Here is a 20,027-nt window from a genome sequence, read left to right on the forward strand (position 1 = left end):
CACAAACATGCATGCATATACCATTACACACCCATCATGTGCACACACCGTCCTAAACACACACACACACACACACACACACATACACACATACACACACCATACAAATGTTGTGAACTATTAGCTGACAAGATTGAAAATGCTTGCCTGGAAAAAAAGGCTATATTTTAGTAGTAAGTCATCTGTGGTGTGGGATCTGGGTTTACATGGTTTTTAATCTGCAAAGGATGCTTTTTGTTATATCTAAAATTGTAAGGAGATAAAAAGAGAGGAAAGAGGAAGAAAAGGACAGAGGGAGGAAGAAAGGAAGGGAAAGAGGAGAAAAAAGAGGGAAAACAGGACGGCAGTTAAGTCTAAGATCATGGCTTTTCCTTTCTGGAATTCTCTTTAAATCTCAGGCCTGTGTGTCTTGAGTCTGTAACCTTTCTCAGTATTTTCTATGTTGAGAACATGATGAAAGCTATGGTCCTCTCCAAGAGCACTGTTTATGGATTCAAAGCTGTAATTTTAACATTAGAGTGTCAGGAGATTAAACATCCCCATAGGTTAAAACTCACAGCGTAAGATTCACTCTTTCGAGAGGCTGTGAATATGTGCATTTGAACGGTCCTGACTGGCCCACTGTCTTCCCAAAATTTGTCTACCAGCCCAGTTGTCTAAAGATCACATGGGACCCTTGCTAACAGACACACAATCATTTCCAATCGCAATGAGCTGAATTTCTTAAGTGAAAAAGAGTAAAGCAAATATTACAGGGATCATCAGTTACAGCAATGTCCTGCACTATTCTACAACAGATTTAGGAAACACTGCCATTGACTTGTGTGAAGTTGGAGTCAGAGTGAAAGCTCCTTGGAGGCCTTAAATGTCGAACTTAAAGCCACAGGGAAAGGAAAAATGTTTTAAGTATGCCTAGTCTACTAATGGGAAATACCAGCATGTTTTTGCCTTGCAACACTAAAGTGATTTTTTTTTTCCTCAAGACCATGGACCATGTTATAATACAATTAACCCAACTCTTTTTTTCCTCTCCCCCCTCCCTTCCTTCATCCTTCTAAGTCATCGAATTACATTAAAAAATCCAATGCCTCTGTTATTTTCTAAAAACACCACAGTATGCACCTTTTATGACAAAAATCTACACATCAAACCAGTGTCCACAATATTTGTTTAACTCATGACAGTCAGTGAAAGGGAACAGCATATCTGGCTTTGAAAGATGACTCTAAGTCATCCAGAAGAGGCACTTTCTTCAAATAAGAGACAAGAATGGGCGAAAAGGCATCTTTGAGATCTAAATTAAAACTAAGCATCAATGTGGAAGAGGTCATCAAAAACAAAGCAGGAAAAAAAGATTTTTAAAACTACTTTGCTTGACCTTAAAAAAAAAAAAGTGAAATAAAAGATAAGAGTTACTTCCAGCTGCTTCTGGCCAGTGCTGTATTCCAGCAGCAGAAAGCAAGCTGGGAAACTCCTATATCAGGCTTCAAAGTGTCAGATCAAAGAATTTCACAGCTATATAAACCTAAGGGAAATGCCACTAATTACTAAATTATAAATGTTTTGGCAAATGAACTTAATTAATGATTCAATTACCAGAAGTTATTATTTTTAAAGTCTTTGTCTTAATCACATACTTTTTAAATTTTTATTTATTAATTACATTTTAGAGATTATAACTTAATTACAATATTTTCTCCCTTCCTTTTTCTCCCTCTAGACCCTCTCATAAACTCCTGCCTGCTCTCCTTAAAATTTGTGTCCTTTTTAAAAACTAATTGCTATTACATGCATGTCTCTATATGTAACCACACATATATTCCTATGTAATCTGTTCAGTCCATATAATGTTACTTGGATGTATGTTTTCAGGGTTGCACATGTGGCAGTCTTCCCCAGAGAAATGTACACCAGAAGTTAATGATTCATCCACCTCTTACTATGGAGAGCTTAGGTATTATAGATGAATAAAAAATCAATAAGCATATGCTACATCGCAATGTGACTTAAAGAATATGGTTTACAAGTATTTGCCAAAAAAATTTCCTTAGCTTTTATTTTAAATAAGTTTAGTTCTGCCATATGAAGGAATAGACTTCAAAAAAAAAAACTAAATACTGAACAATTTGTAAACAAAGCAGTCATCATAACTAATAATTTACACATCTTAATAACTGCATAAATTCTAGACTTATTAAAATGAGGTCTAAGGAAATCCAGTTAAAACTTTGATGGTGGATTCCTGCTGAAGCAGTTGTACCTAAGGGTGTTTATAAATAATAGGATCTCAGCTGAATAGAGGGCTCAGTGGCTAAAGGTGCTTACTGCTCTGGCAGAAGACCTGGATTTAGTTCTCAGTACCAATAACATGGGGCTCATAACCACCTGTAATTACAGTTCCAAAAAAAAAAAATCTGACATCCTGTGGTCTCCATGAGCGCCTGCACCTCCACCCATGTAGCACAACAGCATACGTACATATACGTAAATAATAAAATTAATTCATAAAATAATGGGATTTTTATCTCTGAGTTACTTCTTTCCCATTGTGAGACTCCTGTGTTATTCCTGGATAAATGGGAGAGAAATTGGAGCATACCAGTAAGGGCAATGTGGGGGTACATTCTAAAGTGCCACTTCCCAAATTTCGAGACTGTCCTGTTTGTTCCATAGACACGCATACCTGTAACATCAGGCAGGCCACTGGTTTTAATTCTTTCTGTTAGACACAAAAGAAAGGTGAAAGAAAGAGTCTTCATTAACATTTAAAAATAGAAAAATCAGACTTAAATTCTGGGGCCATGACCATTAACAAAATTAGGTCAAATCATTTATATTCTGCATCTTGGTTCCATTATTTGTAAACCAGTGGGAAAAATAATACCTAGAAATAGAAGGAAGATAAAAATGAGCTAACTATGAACAGTTATTTGTAAATAACAAGTAATATAAATTCTGGCAAGTACATTTTTCTATTTACATTTATCTCATGTTCTCAGGTTATATTAAACTAGCTATCAAATGGTTTTTCTAGGTGGGAGAGCAAGACAGTTCATGTTTGAAACACAATTCAAGACTTGCTATGTGGCTGGGCAGTGGGTGGCTTTAATCCCAGCACTCAGGAAGCAGAGGCAGGCAGATCTCCAAGTTCAAGGCGAGGTCTACAAAGCAAGTTCCAGGACTGCAAGGGCTACACAGAGAAACCTTGTCTCAAGAGGAAGAAAAAAAAAAAAGACATGCTATAAGCCTGGCCATTTTCTCTTAAGTCTAAGGCTCAAGAAACATTGTAGAAGATGGAGCAGGATATGTAAGTATTTCAAGACAGGGTCAAGGGCTGTGAAAAGCCATTCTCCAGACTTGCTATATCTCCTACAACCAAAAACTCCTAACCACGGTTACATGACTGGGCCCAGTGAAGATTGGCCCTGTCAATAATCAGTCACACAGAAGGCCCCTAGTTAATCTCATCAGACCAAAAGAAATGTACATGAAGGCAGGGAGGGTAGATGAGGAAATAGGGAGGTAGGAGTGAGAATGGCCAATAATATGCATAGGGTGTTCTACATGAAAGGAAGAATGAAAGGGAGGAGGAGAGGGAGGAAGGGAAGGACAGAAGAAGATGCCTTTTGGGTTAGAAATGGTGACAGATATTTGATTATGTACATGTCCAAGGCAGTCACATGCATTTACAAATTTGGTGTTGTACAAAGTTATAAGAGAAGCCTGGCTAGATTCTAGAATATTTTGGCAGCAAAGCCACAGCAGTTTCTAATGAATAAATTGCAAATTATGAATGAAAACAGTTAAACACGGTAGGCCCCGGACCTGTTCCCTCTCTTCCACTGCTTCTGGTGTCTATCCTGTGCCTTATCAATGAGAATTTAAGCATCTTCCCTAGGGTCCTCTTTGTTGTTTAGTTTCTTTTAGCTCTGTAGATTTTAGTATGTTTATCCTATATTATATGGCTAATATCTGCTTATATGTGAGTATATACCATGAGTATCTTTTTGGTTCTGGAGTAGTACCTTACTCAGGATGGTCTTTTCTAGTTCCCACCTTTTGCCTGCAAATTTGATGATTTCCTTGTTTCTAATTGCTGAGTAGTATTCCATTGTGTAAATGTACCACAATTTCTATATCCATTCTTCTATGAGGGATATCTAGGTTTTTTCCAGATTCTGGTTATAAAGAGTAAAGCTGCTATGAGCATAGTTAAGCAAATGTGTTTGCTGAATGGTAAAGCATCTTTCAGGTGTATGCCCAGGAGTTGTATATCTAGGTCTTTAGGTCAAATTTCTAAGAAAGTCCCAGATTGATTTTTAGACTGGTTGCACTCCCACCATCAATGGAGGAGGGTTCTTTCTCCACATCTCTCCAGCATGTGTTGTCACTTGAGTTTTTATTTTAGCCATTCTGATGGGCACTAGATATAATCTTAGAGCCCTTTTGATTTGCATTTCCCTGATGACTAAGGACTTTGAGCATTTCTTTAAGTGTTTCTCTGCCATTCTATATTCTTCTGTTGAGAATTCCTATGTTTAGTTCTGTATCCATCTTTTAGTTGGATTATTCAGTTTGTTGGTATTCAATTTCTTGAGTTCTTTGTATATTCTGGATATTAGCCCTCTGCCAGATAAAGGGTTGGTGAAGATCTTTTCCCAGTCTGTAGGCTGTTATTTTGTTCTGCTGACGTGTCTTTTGCTTTACAGAAGCTTTTCAGTTTCATGAGGTCCCATTTATTGATTGTTGATTTTAGAGCCTAGGCTGTTGGTCTTCTCTTCAGGAAGTTGTCTCCTGTGCCAATTATCTTTCCCCTTTTTTACTGTAGTAGATTTGGTGTGTCTGGTTTTATGTTGAGGTCTTTGATCTACATGGACTTTACTTTTGTGCAAAGTGATAAACATGGATCTATTTACACTTTTCTACATGTAGTCATCCAGTTAGACCAGCACCATTTGTTGAAGATGCTATCTTTTTTTCCAAATTGTATGTTTTGTCAAAAATCAGCTGTCCATAGGTGTGAGGTTTATTTCAGGTCTTCAATTTGATTCCATTGATCCACCAGTCTGTTTCTACACCAATGCCATAGTTTTTTGTTTTTTTGTGTTTTTTTTTCTCTTTCCATTCTTTTATTTTTTTTTATCAGTTACATTTTATTAACTCTGTATCCCAGCCGTGTCCCGATCCCTCATTCCCTCCCAGGCCCTCCCTCCCTCCCTCATCTCCACCGTGCCCCTTTCCAAGTCCACTGATAGGGGGGACCTCCTCCCCATTCATCTGATCCTGTTTTATCAGGTATCTTCAGGACTGGCTGCAAAGCCCTCCTCTGTGGCCTAACAGGACTGCTCCTCCCTTCGGGGGTGGGGAGACCAAAGAGCCAGTCATTGAGTTCCTGTTAGAAATAGTCCCTGTTCCCCTCACTTTGGGAAACCAATTGGTTACTGCACTACCACAGGCTACATCTGAGTGGAGGTTCTAGGTTATATCCATACATGGTCCTTGGTTGAATGTCAGTCTCAGAAAAGACCCTGTGCCCAGATATATTTGGTCCTTGTGGAGCTCCTATCCTTTCCCCATCAGACTAACTCCCCTTCTTTCTTATGATTCCCTGTACTCTGCCAAAGGTTTGGTCATGAGACTTTGCTTTGAAAACACTGCTAGTTAGAGTCTTTCAGATGCGCTCAGTAGACTCCTGTCATACGTTCAATGCACATCCCATCTGTCTTTCTTTTTTTTTTTTTTTTTTTATCAGTTACATTTTATTAACTCTGTATCCCAGCCGTGTCCCGATCCCTCATTCCCTCCCAGTCCCTCCCTCCCTCCCTCATCTCCACCGTGCCCCTTTCCAAGTCCACTGATGGGGGGGACCTCCTCCCCATTCATCTGATCCTGTTTTATCAGGTATCTTCAGGACTGGCTGCAAAGCCCTCCTCTGTGGCCTAACAGGACTGTTCCTCCCTTCGGGGGTGGGGAGACCAAAGAGCCAGTCATCGAGTTCCTGTTAGAAATAGTCCCTGTTCCCCTCACTTTGGGAAACCAATTGGTTACTGAGCTACCACAGGCTACATCTGAGTGGAGGTTCTAGGTTATATCCATACATGGTTCTTGGTTGAATGTCAGTCTCAGAAAAGACCCTGTGCCCAGATATATTTGGTCCTGTGGAGCTCCTATCCTTTCCCCATCAGACTAACTCCCCTTCTTTCTTATGATTCCCTGTACTCTGCCAAAGGTTTGGTCATGAGTCTTTGCTTTGAAAACACTGCTAGTTAGAGTCTTTCAGATGCGCTCAGTAGACTCCTGTCATACGTTCAATGCACATCCCATCTGTCTTTCTAAATGAGGATTGATCATCTTACCCCATGTCCGCTCAATTGATTATCTTTTTTAGGTGTATAGATTTCATTATGTTTATCATATCTTATAGGTCTATATAAGTGAGTATATCCCATGTTTGTCTTTCTCCTTCTGGGATATTTCACTCAGAATGATCTTTTCTAGATCCCACCATTTGCCTGCAAATTTCATGATTTCCTCCTTTTTGATTGCTGAGTAGTATTCCATTGTATAAAAATACCACAATTTCTGTACCCATTCCATCGTTGATGGACATCTGGGTTGTTTCCAGGTTCTGGCTATTACAAATAGAGCTGCTATAAACATGGTTGAGCAAGTGTCCTTTTTGTATACTTGAACAAACTTTGGGTATATACCTAGCAGTGGTATAGCTGGGTCTGGAGGAAGCACTATTCCTATTTGTCTTAGAAAGCGCCAGATAGCTTTCCAGAGTGGTTGTACCAGTTTACATTCCCACCAGCAGTGGAGGAGGGTTCCCCTTTCTCCACAACCTCTCCAGCATGTGTTATCGCTTGAGTTTTTCATCTTGGCCATTCTGCTGGGTGTAAGGTGAAATCTCAGGGTCGTTTTGATTTGCATTTCCCTGATGGCTAATGAGGATGAGCATTTCTTTAAGTGTTTTTCTGCCATTCGATATTCCTCTGTCGAGAATTCTCTGTTTAGCTCTGTTCCCCATTTTTTAATTGGATTACTTGGATTGCTGCTTTTCAGCTTCTTTAGTTCTTTGTATATACTGGATATTAGTCCTCTGTCAGATAAAGGGTTAGTGAAGATTCTTTCCCAATCTGTAGGCAGTCATTTTGTTTTGATGACGGTATCCTTTGCTTTACAGAAACTTTTCAGTTTCATGAGGTCCCATTTATTGATTGCTGCTCTTAGAGCCTGTGCTGTTGGTGTTCTGTTCAGGAAGTTGTCTCCTGTGTCAATGAGTTCTAGGCTGTTCCCCACTTTTTTTCCAATTGATTTAGGGTATCTGGTTTTATGTTGAGGTCCTTGATCCACTTTGACTTTAGTTTTGTGCAGGGTGATAAATATGGATCTATTTTCATTTTTCTGCATGTAGACATCCAGTTGGTCCAGCACCATTTGTTGAAGATGCTGTCTTTTTTCCATTGAATGGATTTGGCTTCTTTGTCAAATATCGAGTATTCATAGGTGTGTGGATTTATTTCTGGGTCTTCTATGCGGTTCCATTGATCCTCCTTTCTGTTTCTATGCCAATACCATGCAGTTTTTATTACTGTTGCCCTGTAGTACAGCTTGAGATCAGGAATGGAGATACCTCCAGATGATCTGTTGTTGTACAGGATCATTTTGGAGATTCTGGGTTTTTTGTTTCTCCATATGAAGCTGAGTTTGTTTTGTTTTTTACAGGTGTTCTATAGTACTGTTTGAGATCAGGGATGGAGATTCTTTCAGAAGATCTTTTATTGTACAGGATTGTTTTAGCTATTCTGGGATTTTTGTTTTTCTGTATGAAGTTAAGACTTTTTCTTTCAACATCTGTAAAGAATTGTGTTGGTATTTTGATGGGAATTGCATTGAACCTGTAGATTGCTTTTGGTAGGATGGCCATTTTTACTATGTTAATCCTACCGATCCATGAGCATGGGAGATCTTTCCATCTTCTGACATCTTCTTCAATTTCTTTCTTCAAACACTTGAAGTTATTTTTTTTTTCATACAAGTCTTTCACTTGCTTAATTAGAGTTATACCAAAATACTTTATGTCTTTTGTGGCTATTGTGAAGGGTGTTGTTTTGCCCAATTTCTTTCTCAGCCCATTTGTCTTTTGTATACAGGAGGGTTATTGATTTTTTTTTGAGATAATTTTATACCCAATCATTTTGTTGAAGGTTTTTATCAGCTATAGAATTTTCCTGGTAGAATTTTTGGGGTCACTTGTGTATATTATCATATATTCTGTGAATATTGATACTTTGACCTCTTCCTTTCCCATAGATATCCTTTGAAACACTCCACCCAGCAGGGAATTAAAGCAAATGCAGAGACTCACAGCCAAACTTTGGACAGAGCACAGGGAGTATAATGGAAGAAGGGGAAGATAGAAGGACTTAGAGGGAACTGGAGCTCCACAGAGACCACAAAATCAAAAATCCTGGGCACAGGGGTGTCTGCAGAGACTGACCATGCATGGAAAGGACCTAGACCCCATGATCAAATGTAGGCCATAGGCAGCTCAGTCTCCACGTGAGTTCTCTAGTAAGGGAAGCAGTGGCTGTCTCTGACATGCCTGCTCTTTGATCACTTCAGCCTTGCAGGGTGACTTTGCCAGCCTGCAGAGGGAAAGCATCCAGGCAGTCCTGATAAGACTTTCTAGGCTAGGGTCAGATAGCAGGGGAGGAGGACTCCCCCTTTCAGTGGATTAGGGGAGGGTGATGGAGGGAAGTGGTACGGAGAGTGGGACTGGGAGATGCTGAAGGAGGGGTACTACCATTGGGATATAAATTTAATAAATTGTAAAAATTTAAAAAGTAAAAAAAAATAAATAAATAGTCAGACATGGATTCAAGACTTGTGGCCTGAGCAACAAGAAAACTGGAGTTGCCATTAGTAAAAAATGAAGAGGATTGTGGATGAAGAAAGACTTTGATGACTAACAATTTAGACTAGGGATTTTATAAAGCATCAAAGTAGTGATATCAACTACTATTTTAATAAAATATAAAGAAATCACAAGAAAAGATACAGATATATATAATGTAGAAACTCACTGAAGAGAAAATAATTTGCATAATGTTAGCTTTGTAACAGGCCTCAAAAGATCAAGTGGGGTGATAACACTCTCCCAGGAGCTATAGACCATCTAACAAAAGCCATTTGTGGGAGAGAAGGAAGCACTGAATGAAGGTGTAAAGAGCTTAGAAGCCCTGAGTGAATGTGTACTGTTGACATAGGCATGGCCATGTCAAGGATTCCAATGTTCCAGACCCATGGATTGGCAAAGCTCAGAGAAGACAAACAAACAAACAAACAACAACAAAAAAAACTAAAGCCTTCTTCCACTTCAAGTATACATGTTCACAAAGAATTGTGCAGTGTGTTCAAACAGGAACAATGGCAGCTTCGGACAACATGCTTGTAAAAATCAAGCTAGAACTGAACTGGCAGCCTCCTCCATGGGAACTAGCTCTGGTAGTATGTTGAAGGATCTCTGCAAGCTGCCAAGGAAAGAAAGCAATTAGAAGTCCTACATATCTGTGAAGGCTGCAAACCACAATGACCAGCATGGCAAGATATCCCCAATGATGCAATGATGGCATTTCATATATTGGGGGTAATCAACACCCATCTAATAAGACTTAAGGTCTGCTAAGAAGAAGAAAATCCTATATAGATAATTACCAATGGCTGGTGGGGTCATGACCTAGCGGAGAACCCACTGCTGACACTTTCCCAAACCAGAATAATCCCCAGCTGCTTCTAAATAACAATATTATATCTACAGGCAAGTGTCGTTTTCCCCCTATCAAAGAGATTTTCTTTTGCAACAGACAGGGGCCATCAGAGATATTCACAAAAGGTCAAACCACATAGAACAACTGACTGTAGAGGACCCATCCCCCAAACATACATCTACAATATTAGTCCGGCACCTAAGGACCAGTGAACATCACAGAAGAGCAGGCTAAAGGATTGTAAGAGCTGAGGATCGCACTTCTGCTACAAGACAGAGTTGCACCCGTGAAATCTTAACAAGATGGTGGTCTAAACAAGACCTGTCCCAGCAGAGGTTTCAACATGAATGAGAGAAATCTCACTAAATGAAGAGATGCAGGCAACTGATGGTTGTTAAGAGAGGTAGAAGCGGTTGTTTCCAGGGATAAGACCTCTGACAGATTATCCAGTCACAAGCAGTCAGCCCTAAACAGAGATACATATGTGTAACAGTGAATAAGCTCAGCAGGTTGGGTGAAAGGATAGAGGAATTCAAAGTGTGAAAGGGAGGGGGAGAAATGATGGAAAGGCAGTTCTCGTGTATGAATTTCTCAAAAAAAAAAACTTAACATGGAAAAAACAAACCAGCCATAATCCAAACAAAAAGTCAGTGAGCTCCAGAAGGAATGCCCCGCAATAGAATTATGAATACGAATACGTGACTAAGGAGCCAACCTATAGAAGAGCAAAAATAGGCTGACGAAGTCAATATGAAAAACTCATAGGCATAATTTTAACGATTGTAACATGAGAAAGAAGAATGTATCTGACTTTTTAATATCACAAAAGTATTCAAATGAAAAGAATATAGAAAAACAATTCATAGCTCACACTGAAACATATGTCCTTACTGATTTTCAGTTTTTAAAATAAACTATATAGAGAATGTACAAGGTTATGAAATTAGTGAGATTTTTCATTTAGCCTTTTGGCCCTTTTATCTAACCAAAACTTCTTATACATGGCATCAGTAGTGACTTATCTTCAGGTTTTTTGTTTTTCTAGAAGAATAAGCTAGTTAAGAAGAAAAAGCACACTTATTAATGTAACCAGTTGGATTTTTGTCAAAATTTACTGGCATTTGAGCTCTTACACTGTGAATGTCGAATTTCTCCTTCAAAAATATGTCAAAAGCAGATATTTCAGGGGTACTTCATAGATCATGAAAGTATAAAGCTTCAAGCATGCCAGGTACGTGGGAGGTGACTGCATGCAAAGCCAGGGTGGGTGACCTTTCAATGCTTTCATGTAACCTTGATCATTTCAGGGTATTCATTAAGCCCAGGTATAACAAAGGATCCTGCTGGACATTAAAGATGACTCCATATATTCTTTAAAGACACAATTCCAGTGTTTGGGGAGAATTTGTTCAAAATGGTAAGGAATGGGGTGAATGACTTTAGACTTTAGTTCAAATATTAAATAAGAAGGAAAAATGATTAATGAAGTACAGGTTTTAAAAACAAGACATAATAGTTATTTTCCTCATAGTATGCTATAAAATAACATAAACACCGGCTGGCCTTTAATCCATTAAACACGATCTTTTAAAACTTGAAGTGAAGCCATTAATTGACTGCCTTGGTTTGGCTAGGTGCAAATGAAAAACCCAGACTTTGTCAGAAAAAAGTCAATATTGACAAAATAAAAATACCTCATTAAATGTCTTGGTCCTAAGTCCCTCAAATGCAGAATAGAATGTACATAGAGGCTGTGAATCCCCCTAAGAGGAAAAAGTGGGAAGGGTTACATTCCTGTCCTTCCCTTTTGGCACCAGACAGCAGTGCAGTAGTCAAGCCTAGAATCCCCTCTTGTCCCCCCCCACTCCACAGTTAGAGAGTCCAACAGAGAGTCCATCCTCAAGCAGATGACTTAGTCCCTGAAACAGCTTCTTTGGCTCTGAAGATAATCAGATCTGTATTCTTATGCCATCTTCGCATAGCTCTTGCATCTTAGCCCAACCACTTCAACTGTATTTACCTACATTTTCATATATAAAATTAATGTATGGTTTATAAATTCAAAATGTTTTATACATTTTATAAATGATAATAGCTAGTTCTTGAGTTTTTTAAGAATAAAAATATGCAAAAATTGCTTAGTATCTGGCACATAATTGGCATTCAGTAATTATTAAGTCTTGTAGTCAGATAATTATTATATTTTTAACATTTTAGGTAGCAATTATAGACCCACAATCATAGAGATGTTTAAGGGGGAAAAATTCTGGTCATTCCTGAAGAAATTAACAAAGCACATCCTTATAAGCCTTAAAGTGTGAACAGACCATGAAGTGAGTGATTTTTCAAAGTACAAATAAAATTCTTCTTTATAAGCAGTGAGTATTAACTTTGCTTTACTTTGTGTCCAGATATAGGGTCTTGTTCTTTGTGTCCAAAATCATTTTTATATACTCAAGAGAATAAAGGTGCACTAAGGAGGAAGACACAATTTTTAAAATTAGTCCTAACTGGCTTTTACTATGCTGTGCAACAAGCTGAGAGATGTATCTGCTCCTTATATATTTCTTAAATAATTTAAGAACTAGTGAACAAGAGACTCATCATTCCCGTGCAGGAAGCATTTCCCTGGGAACTATAGGTTTCCCTCTTGGTCATTTATTTCCCCACCTCTTAGATCTGGGACAAACTACTAAAATTTATCCTTTATTTTTTCCCCTAATAAAACTAGTTTCTCATACCTGCTTTCTTGGTTATTTTTAAAAGACAACAAGATGAGCGAACAGCCTGCCTTCCACTTGGTCTCTTGCCCAAACAGTTGATGGACATTAAAGTCCTGGTAGTGGAAGTTCATTTCACGGAGGCATGTTGGTTCTGTTCTGGACCAGACCTCAGGGGCCCACTGAGGTTCAAATTTAACAAAATAGCAAGCACTTGTGCTCTGTGAGGTGACCTAGAGTTACCATAACGTCACAGCGTATTTAGGACCTAAAGAACACTAATTAAAATATGTCCACAACAAATGTCATTTACTTTGCCAAAGTTCCGAGAAAATGGCTCTTCTGTGTAGCTGAGGAGATCTACAAAACATTTTAAATTGCTGTTATAAAATATTCCTAGTGACTTGTCGGCTTACTTTATGACCACATTTCTTTCTTATCCTTGATGACAGGTTGAGGAGGTTGTAATAACTAATGCTCTCTGTTATTAGTCTGTCTGCTGATACAACACATATACACAGCCAATTTGATCTGTTAGATGAAACATATCGTGGGTTCAAGATTCACTATAGAATTAGAAGTATGATTTTTTTAAAAAATTATTTTTTATTACTTCCTTTTTCTTAATTTCAATATAGGAAAAATTCTCCCTCCAGTAAGTTCAAAATTCAAGCTTTTTATGTTTAAGTAAACTATGCCATTGCCTTATCTAATCTTAAGAATAAATAAATAAATAAGAGTACTATGACCTTTAGGCTGGGGATCTGTCCTTATTTCTATCTGTAACAGGGAGAATCATATAAACTCTCATATCTCAAACCATGATGCTTAGACACTAATTCTGTGAAATGTGACAAAAATAAAGACGCCAGTCAGACAAACGCAACATATGATAGTTTCCTCTCAGAGATGGAAGTGTGCCGGTGCGTAAAGGATTTGCATGCAAAGCCCATCGGAAAAGGAGGCTGGCTACCGCATCAGGGCCCTGACTCCCCAAACTGATGCAGAAGCTTCTTGTTTTCAGCATGGCAACACTAACATCCTCCAAACAGCCTCATCCAGAAGAGACTGAGGAAGTCAAGCGTCACACAGGCAGGGGCACCCACCTGAACGTCGAACTCACCAGAATTCGGTACGGTGAGACAGTGGAGTGACAGCCCTTACGTCAGTCAGCCAGGTGGGTTGTGAATTTAGTAAAACCTGGATTGTTGTCTGTGTTTTTGTTTATCTCCATTCCCCTTCCCTGGGTGAATAAAACTCTACGCTTCCATAGACTAGGAACTGTCACAGGTACATGAGCTAGCGCAACGAAGATACTCAAAATACATCAGCTACAGCTTAAAAAGCATAAAATTAAAACTGTTACACATCAGTTCACTACTGAGCTTCATGATGATACTGAGAAGACTGGAAGGAACAAATAACATGCTTTGGGGGTGCTACAAAATGCTGGACTACCAAACCTGGTCGTCTATGAATAATAGAGAACTGACAGGAAAACACAGCATCAGAGTCATTGCAAAGTCCTTACTGGTCCACATTCTCTCTTCCCTACCTGTCCCAGCTCTGGGAAACGAAGTCCTAGGGGTGATGGAGAGATCCCCTGCCATCTGCTCCAGCTGTGGACGCACTTCAGCTTGGACCTACAAACCTTTGCCATGAGCGCCCACACTCTGACTTCCAGGAGAAAGGTCTCACGCATGCGCATTGCTCTCATATGGCAGTGTTCACTGCACTTGGCTCCTAGGATTAAAATCACGACTTTAAAAGTCATAATATACTTGCGAGACTCAGATGTAATTCTATTTCCAATAGTTATAATAACATTAACTAATCATATTTGCATGCTACTTTATGGTGAGCCCTACAGTAAGAGCTTTAATTTTCTCATTTAATCCTCACAGAGATCCTGTAAGAGACAAAGTGCTGTAAATAACCACACACATACACATACAGGGACACACACACACACGCAGAGGCCACACAAATACACACACATCACACATACAACACACACACCACACTAACATACCACACACGTGCCTGCATACACCCCCACAGACACACATAATATACCACACACACAAACATACACACACACCACAAATACATAAACATGCCACACATACACACACACACCACACATACAACAGGCGCACACACACACCACCCACCCACCTATATACATACACAAAAACACACAACCACACATACTCACATATGCCACACACACACACACACACACACATACATCCACCTAGACACACACACCACACATGCTACATATGACACACAAACATAAATAAATAAATAAATAAATAAAATAAAATAAAACCACATGCCACCATTCAATAGCTTTATTTCTCAAGATGTTTAAAAAGACACCCAGCATGCTTTGTTCCTCTTTCCACCACATCCCAGCATCAATGACTTAAAACAGAAAACTTCCGACAGGACTACTATGAATTACTGAGCAGCAAGACACTGCACAAAATATAGATGGACTTTAAAGAAAGGTGAATTTTCTAATAAACTAACCTGATTTGTTTCACTTTGAACAAGGAATTGCTGATTGTTTAAAGATTCACAGCCTACTAGGCTCTTCAGTTGCAACACTTAAAAAGGAATTATACTTGAGAACCTACAGTCATTCCAAAGCTTCATTAATAAGCCTGATATACCTTAAAAAAGTATGAGAGAGCCAGAAAATACACTAGTCTTTTCAGAACACCCCGTTCCACAAACCTCACTTGGGTATGATCTAAACAAACATATTTTCCAAAGGGGAGTTAATGAGATGCAAGACAACTTGTATTTTCCTCACCCACATCAAATTTGTTTACTAAAATTTAAAGGTTTTCTAGATTTTTCCTACTTATTTATTTGTTAAATTAAAGCCTACTTCTCATTGATGGTGATGAGATCATTAATAGACAAATTATACAGAGCCAAACTAAGAATAATTAAACCCAAGCTAAATATAGCACAAGGTTGATATAACTTATCCATAGATGCAGTTTCAGGATTCCCAATATCTGAAGCAAGAAAAATCCTCTGGAAAATTAAAATAAAGCATTTGACTTAAGATAGAGAGCCTGGTCTAGGAGAAGGCTTGGTGTGCAAGGGCATTTTGACCAAGCCAGATTCTACCTCTGTAATCACAGGGTGGAAAAGAACAGATTCCTCCTCGCTGTCTTCTACTTCTATAGATGCACCATGACATGTGCACCCCCACACAACACACATACACACACACACTTAAATGCAATTATATACAAATCATACCATTGCATAGCTCATGCAATAGATGCATACTTAAATGATATTAACTTTTGTCAGTTTATTCAATTGTCCAATAATCCAGTTCAGACTTCAATGAGCACCTCAATAATAACCCTTTTATGGGCAATGATTATTATTTTGCTCAAATAAAACAAACAAAAATAAAAAATCCACAGTATTTTGAAATGTGGATTCAAGACCAAGGTAAATGTGAGTCTAGTTGGTTATCATGTTGTATATTAAAGATGTTAAGTAAAATTTTAGGAGCATTTGTGTATAAGTACAAGTTTAGAAATAATGTCCTTAAGAATAAAGGGGTGTTATCTTTGCACTGTAATGAAGGCAAGCACTTAGAAAGCAGTGAGAAGTCATTTTTACATATACCTGGTTCCTGGAACATATGTGTCACCTAACTTCATCTGCAAACAATCCTGTTCCATAGACACTATCACTATCTTGCTCTATTAATGAAGAACCTACGGCTCAAAACAAGTTAATCAGAATACTCCAGACCACAACCAGGAGGAGAATATGACTATCGATGCCACTGCATGGTTCATGTCATTCCTAACCTGCTGCTCAAAAGAGGTCTGACACTGTAGGGGGCAGGATGCTAGGCTCTGTTTGTTTGTTTGTGCGAGACAGGGTTTCACTGTGTAGCATTGGCTGTCTGGACTCTCTTTGTAGACTAGACTGACCTCGAACTCACAGAGATCCCCCTGCCTCTGCCTCCCCAAATGCTAGGATCACAGGCGTGTGCCATAGCGCCTGGCTGAGGCTCATTTTCTAAGTGAGGAGTCGAAAGCACCAGGAGGCCATACTGGCTCTTTACCACATCCGAACACCAGAGCACCCTTACCACAGTTTCCCCAACCAGCGTTTCTTTTGTCACATCGCAATGTGTGATGCTGACCTTGTGGTTAGAGTGTCTGTGACATCCTGAAGACACAGAACAAGCTAATAATAACAACTGTGTTTTCTTTCCTCCTCATTTTTGGCTCATGGCAACATATACTGCAAGTTTATTTGTCAATTTGACCATTGTACTAAAAGTACAAAAGAATATAATTAAGATAAAGTAAAAACATAATAAATAGACTAAAAATACACTATTTTCACAAGCAAGAACCACAGTTTTCTAAGCTACATTCCCTAGAGCTAGAGAATATCCTTCTAATGAGTTTTGAGTAATCACATAAATTGGAAAACGTAACCTTGTAATGCCTGATAGTGATCTAAACTACTTAGCTATGTTTTGTATTATACCACAAAACAGTGGTTTGTTCACGAAATGTAACAAAATATCATGTGTTACTCATATTTGGCCTTAGGCTCGCATATGTTGAAACCATAATGCCCAACAATTTTCAGTGTGTTTGGACAACCAAACTTACTCTATGAAAATAACCCAAAAGGAAAAAGGAAAACCCTATTCCATTAAAAACACAAATTGCTAAGAGCTAAATGTTTAACTGCTGCCTAGAATGTATGGAGATTGAAAGTAGAGTACTGATTTTCCCACCTGAAAAATGAAAAGGGAGCACTGAGAAACCACACAGGGAAGCTGTAAATTAGCTACATCCTGACCCACTTCATTCATGCCACATTATGTAATGTGCAAGAAACAGGATCCTAGACCCCAACAAAGGGCTGTTTGATACTGAGCTCCAGAGAGGCAGACAGGCTGCCTGGTGTGATAAATTAGGGATATTTTAAGGGGACACAGAACCTCCATGATTCATATTAAAAATTCATGGGTTGACTATCCTCAATTCAAGCTACTAAAAATCCATGCGAGCAATACTTATGGATAGGATTTAGGCTCTATCTTCTCTAAAGACAGTCCTGTATTGTTAATAATGGGGGTGGAATCGGGGTGTGGTGGTGCACACCTGTATCCCCAGCACCCGGGGAGGCAGAGGCAGGTAGATCTCTGTGAGTTTGAGGCCAGACTGGTCTACAAAGTGGGTCCAGCACAGCCAAGGTCATACAGAGAAACTCTGCTTCGAAAACACAAACAAATCAATTTTTTTAAATGGGAGTAGACAAGGCAGAAACTCTTGAACCCCAGTTCTATAACTCACCAGATGTAGAACCCTAGGAAAATGCCTTACCTCCCCAACTCTTCCCAACCTCACCTCAGAAATAAAAATAACACATCAGCCACAAGGACTGTGAGAATTAAGTGAGATTTGTGTGGAACATTTAGAAAATTCACTGTACCCTGTAAGCAGTCAACACGTGTTTGCTACTGCTGATAGTATTATTATTTTACACAAAACAGTATTTTATCCCCCAAAGAACTTCCCAGAGACTTTAAGTGCCGATGTGAATTATGAAGAAAGTCTTTAAGGGTTTCTCATACTCATTGTAGTTTCCTTGTCTAGTAATGGGAAGAGGGACTGCCTCTGACATAATCTGATTGGCCTGCTCTTTGATCACCTCCCCCTGAGGGGGGAGCAGCCTTACCAGGCCACAGAAGAGGACAAAGCAGCCACTTGTGATGAGAACTGATAGAATAAGATCAGAAAGGAGAGGAGAACCTCCCCTATCAGTGGACTTGGGGAGGGGCATGCATGCAGAAAGGGGAGGGAGGGTGGGATTGGCAGGGGAGGAGGGAGGGGCTTATGGGGGGGATACAAAATGAATAAAGTGTAATTAATAAAAAAATATAAAAAAATGAATAAAGTGTAAAAAAATTAAAAAAATAGAAATAAGATTTCTCAACATGATCTATACAATTCTTTCTCCTCTTTGAAAGGTTAAAAATTCTAAGCATTTTTCAGAAATAGTTATGCATATGCATGTAAATAAAAATCAATGTTTGTTCATTCTTGATCATTCAGGCCTTTACAGCCATTGAAGCAGGACATTCTCCCCAAGCATGGTTGGATACCATAAAAAGCTAAAATGATACGCTCAGGATGCTAGGCTAAGCACTGCACTCAGGGTCAGCCACTTTGGACCCAGAGAAGAGCATGTCTGATTGCATGCGGGTTGATGCCCCAGGTCCCGCCTCTGAGAAAAAGGTATCGGACGGGTCTGATGCTCTTTGGGTGGATGACACCTAAATGAACATCTGTACAAAGTCCCAATTTATTTCTAATATCAGAGATCAGACCTCTACTCTTGCCTGATGCGTCTAAAACAAAAAGGGGGAACTATAGAGAGCTGCGGAATGCTATGCCTTAAAGATGGAGCTGGTTTTCGCCTTCCACCTTCCCGATGGTGAGTGCTCTCTGTCACGAACAACTCCACATTTGGCTAAGGCCGAGGATCTGGCTTGCTTCCATGTATGTGGACCTATCTGCATTGCCCCCGTGGCACGCCTGGGTTGGCTGCCCAGAGGCTATTTAAGCTGTGGGCTGGCTTTCCCCGGGGTCCGAGGATTGTTCAATGTTCCTGAATAAACTGCATTGAAAAAAAAAAATGAATAAAGTGTAAAAAAATTAAAAAAATAGAAATAAGATTTCTCAACATGATCTATACAATTCTTTCTCCTCTTTGAAAGGTTAAAAATTCTAAGCATTTTTCAGAAATAGTTATGCATATGCATGTAAATAAAAATCAATGTTTGTTCATTCTTGAATCAAAATAAATTTAATCCTTTTCCATCTTCCCATTCCCAAGCCCACCCATAAAGAACTCCATCTTTGATATTTTATCATGCCTGTTATTTGATGCTTTAAAACACTTTAAATTCATCTTGAGTTTATGTTTAAGTCATTTCTAATTTAATATGACTTTTTATAAACATACCTTGCTTGCTATCCATTATAAAATGCTGAAGTTTATAGACTCGATGATAAAGATTTGAACATAGAAAGTTAAAGAGTAAATGTTTTGGAATTCTTACTTGTAAGTAATGTTCTCACTAAGGCATTGGAGGTTGGTCTAATGCTAATTACTGGCCCTCAAGATCTGGTTACTGCATGCAGGATACACCCATCCTTGTTTGTATAAACCTGCCTAAAACATTATACCTGTTGGTTCATTAAACAACCTATACCTGGATAAGGCAGAATGGGGTAGGTGTGGCTAGGTTCCGGGGCTTTTGAGGAGAGTCACAAACAGTCAGATGGCAGGAGAGGAAGAACGAGGACCTCATGATGGGTTAGGTGGTGAGGAATCACATGATCGAGGAGAAAAGACTCCAAAAAGGCATGAAAAGGCCTAGATGAAGAAAATAGCAAGTACCATGGGGTTATGCATGGAAGATAGACCATATGAGGAGGATAAAGGTGGATAACAT

At 39.0% G+C, this 20,027-nt stretch overlaps 1 protein-coding gene across 23 annotated transcripts in view; it reads right to left on the minus strand.

Moving 5' to 3' along the window:
- Nucleotides 1-20,027, minus strand: part of Sugct (succinyl-CoA:glutarate-CoA transferase) — a 707,647-nt gene that overhangs the window by 243,163 nt on the left and 444,457 nt on the right. For 5 of the 23 annotated variants that reach the window (XM_060372766.1, XM_060372763.1, XM_060372765.1 and 2 more), the window contains one exon: nt 14,049-14,236. The exons of the other annotated variants lie outside the window; for them this stretch is intronic. In XM_060372766.1, the coding sequence (XP_060228749.1) occupies nt 14,049-14,236 (188 nt within the window). The remainder of the gene's footprint in view (nt 1-14,048; nt 14,237-20,027) is intronic. 23 annotated transcript variants of the gene reach the window in all.

Source organism: Meriones unguiculatus, chromosome 19 (genome assembly GCF_030254825.1).
Source record: "Meriones unguiculatus strain TT.TT164.6M chromosome 19, Bangor_MerUng_6.1, whole genome shotgun sequence".
Taxonomy (NCBI): Eukaryota; Metazoa; Chordata; class Mammalia; order Rodentia; family Muridae; genus Meriones; species Meriones unguiculatus.